The sequence below is a fragment of the Dermacentor variabilis genome, chromosome 5 (assembly GCF_050947875.1).
Source record: "Dermacentor variabilis isolate Ectoservices chromosome 5, ASM5094787v1, whole genome shotgun sequence".
NCBI lineage: Eukaryota > Metazoa > Arthropoda > Arachnida > Ixodida > Ixodidae > Dermacentor > Dermacentor variabilis.
The window spans coordinates 160,998,779-161,004,297 of NC_134572.1; the positions used below are offsets into that span (position 1 = coordinate 160,998,779).

General features: G+C 50.8%; 1 protein-coding gene across 1 annotated transcript; it reads left to right on the forward strand.

Annotated features, from left to right (window-relative positions):
* The first annotated feature begins 3,738 nt into the window (after window positions 1–3,738).
* On the forward strand, window positions 3,739–5,288 carry LOC142583687 (uncharacterized). Its single transcript, XM_075694174.1, has 2 exons — window positions 3,739–4,654; window positions 5,137–5,288. Exons 1-2 carry the CDS (start codon window positions 3,739–3,741, stop codon window positions 5,286–5,288), a joined length of 1,068 nt encoding a protein of 355 aa, XP_075550289.1.
* The last annotated feature ends 231 nt before the right edge of the window (window positions 5,289–5,519 follow it).

Consider the following 5,519-nt stretch of genomic DNA (forward strand, 5'->3'; position numbering starts at 1 on the left):
TCTCTCTTCCGCTCATTTTTTTTTCAGCTCCCTAAATCACCCACCGTACATCACGCCCCCTTCATACATATCTCATCGCACCGGTCATCCGCTTCAAGTTGCACGCGCACGTGCCCGGACCACCACTTTTCAAGCATCATTTTTTATTCGAGCATCAAGGGACTGGAACGGCCTCCCACACGCCATCGCAGCCATCACAAGCCCATCTGCCTTTACTGAAGCTGTTGTCACCCATATCTCAACATGAACGCCTGTTTCTAATGTTTATTTTATTAACCACCCCTTATGTAATACCCCTCTAATGGGGTTTTTAAGGTAATAAAGTGAAGTGAAGTGAAGTGTACTTCCTTCAGCTTTCTGGGAAACTGAAAGGGTGGAATTGACATGTCTTGCGGCACCATGACAGAAGAAGGAATGTGTGGCTTAGCAGGACCATATGAAAGACAGCTTCCATTGTGCTACTCAAGCACAATGAATGATACCTTTAGCTTTTATTTACAGACAGTAAAGAAAATGATAATTTGTGCTCAGTGGGCGCTGGCGTAATCATTAGAAAGGCACCCTACCGATATGGGTCGTAAACCATTCAACTAAGGGAACATATCTAGCGAACCTTCAATGCCCTGTGTAATGTTTCTTGAATTGTTCAAACACGTTAAATTTAGGGTAGAAGAATATTTTCACAGAATGACGGGAGAATTGCACCGGTAATTATATCACATTGCTGTGACCTGACTAAGCAGTAGAGTGAGTTAACAACTGAATAGCCGAATGCTATAGCATCTGTGATGATTGTAGCCGACGACAAGGTCTTCTTGCACAACTTTATGGGCACAACTCAAGAAGGGTCTGCGGTTGGAATCGTTCTCTCGTACGGAACAGACTACACTAACACGTCTCTGTGTGTTTTCGCATAAAATTTACAATACTCCTTGCGTGCGCATGCGTCGTGGCAAAAAGAGGTGAAGCCCTTTAGTATTTCTGAAATTTCGTGAAGCTATATGGGAATGGTCCAAATAATAGTACACGTGCACTGCATATTGAGGATATAAGTTTTAGATTTCGAGGTACCGCTTTTTACTAAGTAAACAAAGATCTGCACCAATTCGGACAGTGCTCATTTGCACCCAAGTCAATGTACCTAACCTGCTTTGATATAATGCGAGACACTCCAAATAGCTTCAACTATATTCCTTTGTACGAATACTACGTCGGCGGCTCCTGGCGATTATGCTACTTTTGTGTCTTTTATTTGCGCACACTCGACGCTAATTCTTTTTTTCTGGTAGGTTTCAAGTAGCACAAGAGTCCCACAAACACGCCTTTCCCATGACACAGCTGCAGAGCAAAAATATTTATTAGTAATATCTTCATAAATCTCGCCTTAAGAAAAAAATGAACATTCTGGACATGTTATCCGGATTTATTGACAAAAAATAGATTATACCTAAAGGGCAAAGGCAGTTTGCAAGCACGATCGTATGTTCAAGAAAGTAGTTAGCTATTTTTGTACTAAAATGTTGGTGCAGATAGAAATAAACAAAACAAGAATCGCAACTGAATGACCAGCATTTTGTAATATGCCATGTGGGAGAAACCTGCCTGACTAAGCAGTGACAACGCGATAAAAAAAGGAGCAGCTGACTTCAAACTTGCTAACTCGCGCTCGCGGTCTCAGTGAATTTCATATGCAGTCGTTCAGAGCACTCGGCTATTACTTCGACCGGCGCTGCTGCAGGCTAAAACCATGTTTACATGCCTCACCATAATAAATTGTGCGACCTTGTTATGAAAACTGCGGTTTTGTAACAACGTTTTTCCCATTTCAAGAGCTGCTGCTGCAACCAGCTGAAAGCTGAGTCATTGAAGTAGATAAATCCCCTAGACTATACCAATCAGTGCAATAGTTTAATCGCAAATCGCTTTTTACTAGCCAAAAATGTTCCCTAAATTCCCAAATTAATGAAAGGCTAGGTAAAATGGACGCCCGACTCGAAGCTGTCAAGAGTCAGCCTCACACGCCTTCGCTGAAGCACAAGCGCCTACCGCCAAAAGTAGCCTCAACATCGGTGAGGAACCCCTTCGCGTCCCTGAAAAAGGAGCGGGCCGAAAAAATAAAAGGCGCGATCGTGAAAAGGCGCAATCGACTCGAGACGTCCGGAAAGGATGATGCCGAAGCCAAGTAAGTAGCAGAAGACCGGGTGCGCTACCACCGTAATTTACCAATGGAACTGCCGCGGGATTCGCAACAAGGACGCGGAACTAATGTTACACATTGACGGGCAAGAAAACACGCGCGATGTAATTGCTCTACAGGAAACAAACGGGAAACTAAGACTCCCGGGATACGCCACTTACACGGACCCCAAGGAAAACGGAACGGCGGTACTCGTCCGCTGAAAAGTGGCGGCAACTGAACATGTCACGGCGCAGGGCGGGTGCCAGCACACGCTGGTCGAAATTCATGCGAGAGAAATTGGCCACTCGGGCAATTTATTTGTAATGAGTGCGTACTGCCGGCCGTCACAACGGCAGTACGAATTTGACCGCATCGTGAGCCAGGCGAAAGGGTTGGCGGTGACCAGGCCGTTCCTGATCCTCGGCGACTTACTTTAACGCCCCTCACACAACGTGGGGCTATAAGTTCCAGTCCAAGAGAGGAAAAGCATTGGCCAAAGCAATAGAGGATCACGAGATGGCCCTCCTGAACGAGCCGGACGTAACCGCCAGAAGAGGCAACAGTGCCGCGAGGGACACCACACCACACTTGTTGTAGTTATCGGGCACGTTAGACGTCTCCAGGAGAAGCGAAGAAATGGACCTGGGGTCTGACCACAGCGTGATCGGCATCACGATCCGAGGCTCCCGATATCGGGCTGTGCTAGGGAAAGCGCGGATCACGGATTGGGACAAGATGAGAAAGTTTAGCCCAGAACAAGAAGAGGCGTCCGAGGAAGAATCAGGACAAGCTGAAACACAACAGAGCTACACCGAATGGGCGAGGGACCAGAAGAAGGCCCTCCAAAAATTTACCTAAGAAATCGCAACGACGTCACAGACACCGTACGTGGAGGCCAGACTGACCCACATGTGGGCGGCCCGGCACTCGTTAACGCGGCGGTGGAAACGTCAGAGACACAGCAGAAATCTGGCCATGCGCATAACAGTATTGAACAAATAGATCGAAAAGCACGCGGCCAAACTATGTAGGGAAAATTGGCTGAAGACCTGCGACGGCCTACAGGGCAAGCTCTCGACGTGTAAGACGTGGTGCCTCTTGAGGCATCTGATCGACCCTCTGAGTAGCAAAACTGCGACCAATCGCAACCTCACAAAAGTATTGAACACGTACAAGGGAGATGGCCATAGGCTCCTGGAAGACCTGAAGGCGAAGTACCTAAAGGCAGAGAAGGGTCATTACCCGGTGCCTAAGACGTACGAAGGACCCGACAACGAAAAGCTGGACCCGCCGTTTACAATGGCGGAACTGTGCACAGCGATAGATGAAAGTAAGAAGAGAAGTGCTCCCAACAGGGACGCCATAACTTACAAATTACTCGATAACATGAGCGGTACAGCGGCCTGCGGCCTCGTATAGCACATCAACGAAGCCTGGGAGAGCTTGCGGTTGCCGAAGGAATGGAAGTACGCCGAGGTCCGCTTCATTCCAAAGTTCGGCAAGGCCCTCACAATAGACAACATGCGGCCCATCTCCCTCATATCCTGCGTGAGAAGGTAATGGAGCGCATGCTCCTTCGCCGGCTGCAGAAGCACCTCGAAGAAACAGATCAGGTGCCAGAGACGATGTACGGCTTCAGGCAACATCTCAGCACCCAAGACGTGATGATCCAACTCCACGAACTGGTCGTCAAGCCGGCAACGAGGCACGCGCCGCGCGGGATACTCGCCCTCGACCTGAAGGGAGCGTTTCACAACGTGTCCCACGTGAGCATGCTGCCGAATCGGAACAAGACCAGGTGTGGCCGAAAGACATTCGGCTACATCAAAGATTTTCTGTCAAACCGAACGGCGACCATCAGGATAGGGGAGAAGTCGGACCCTGTCGAGCTCGGCGATCGCAGCACCCCTCAAGCATCGGTCTTGTCACGCCTGCTCTTCAATCTGGCCCTCCTGCCCCTACCCGATCTACTGAAGCAAATCGAAGGCGTGTACCACGCGTTCTACACCGACGATATTACGGTGTGGACGGCCGGAGCCGGGTTCGATGCCTGGAAGGAGGAAGTCTTGCAGCGGGCGGCAATGACTGTGCACGAATACGCAAAGTCGTGCGGACTGAGCAGCGCTCCACAGAAATCAGGGCTGCTCATGATCCAACCGGGAAAATCCAAGAAGAAGCCGCCGCCGAACGTGATCAACACCATCGACGGAACGACCATCAAGCCAACACAACAGATTAGGATTCTCGGCCTACTACTTCACAGCGGCGGGAAGACACACGCCGCCGTCACACAGATCAAGACTGCAACCGAACAGATACTTAGTATGATTCCCAGAGTGTCTAAGAGAAACCGAGGGCTTAAAGAGGACGATGCCATGCACCTGGTACGTGCGTTCCTCGTGTCTCAGGTTACCTACTCCGCCTCGTATCTCCAGCTGACGAAGGCGAATAGAGACACGCTAAACACGATGCTTCGTAAGACAATGAAGCAAGCACTGGGAATACCCATATACTCGTCCACGCAAAGACTGCTAGACATGGGCGTCCACAACACAGTGGAGGAGCTCATCAAAGCCCATCTCTCTAATCAGAGAATCCGGCTCAGTCACGCGGAACACGGACGAGCCGTCCTGCGCAAGATAGGATGGCAGATGGAGCCATTACCCATCAAGGCGGCCCTTCCGGAAGACTGAAAGACGCCCATTCAGACCAAACCCCTTCCCCGGAACATGTCGCCGGCCAAGGACGACGAGAGGCGCACCGCGCGGGCCGAAGCCATAACCCAAATGCTGGAAGAGAACCCCAGGGTCCTCTACGCGTACGCCTCGCTCCGAAAACACAGTGACCGTGCAGCGGTGGTGGTTACGCCAAAAGACAGGCTGATCGTCAGCGCGTCCCTGAAGACAACAGACCCCGCAGTTGCCGAAGAAATGGCCGTGGCCCTCGTATTCGCACAGCTGAGCGTGGAGACCGTGGTCACCGACTCAAAGACAGCCTATGGAAGCTTCCGCAGGGGGTAATCTCCTCTGCGGCCCAAGCCATTCTATCCAAGCGCAAGCCTCCGGGAAGAGCCATAGAGCTGGTGTGGGTCCGGCTCACTCGCATCTAGCAGGCCACACCATCGCCGACTAACACTCCCGAGAAATGTCAATCCGGGCCGAGCAGGAGCCGGAAGAGCTACCGCACCCTGTTGCCAGCTTTCGGGACATTACCCGGATGTACTGAGAGGAAAGGTGCCGACTGCCAGAACCGCACCCCAAACTCACCAGGCAACAACAGACGATCCTGCGTCGAGCGCAGGCGGGATCGCTTGCGCATCCCGTACTGATGAACCGCATGT

Excerpts from the sequence above, each read along its gene's own strand:
- LOC142583687 (XM_075694174.1), top strand. The coding sequence starts at position 3,739 with ATGGAGCGCATGCTCCTTCGCCGGCTGCAGAAGCACCTCGAAGAAACA. Across the intron at positions 4,655-5,136 it reads CACGCTAAACACGATGCTTC|CTGAGCGTGGAGACCGTGGT; the intron begins GTAAGACAATGA and ends GTATTCGCACAG.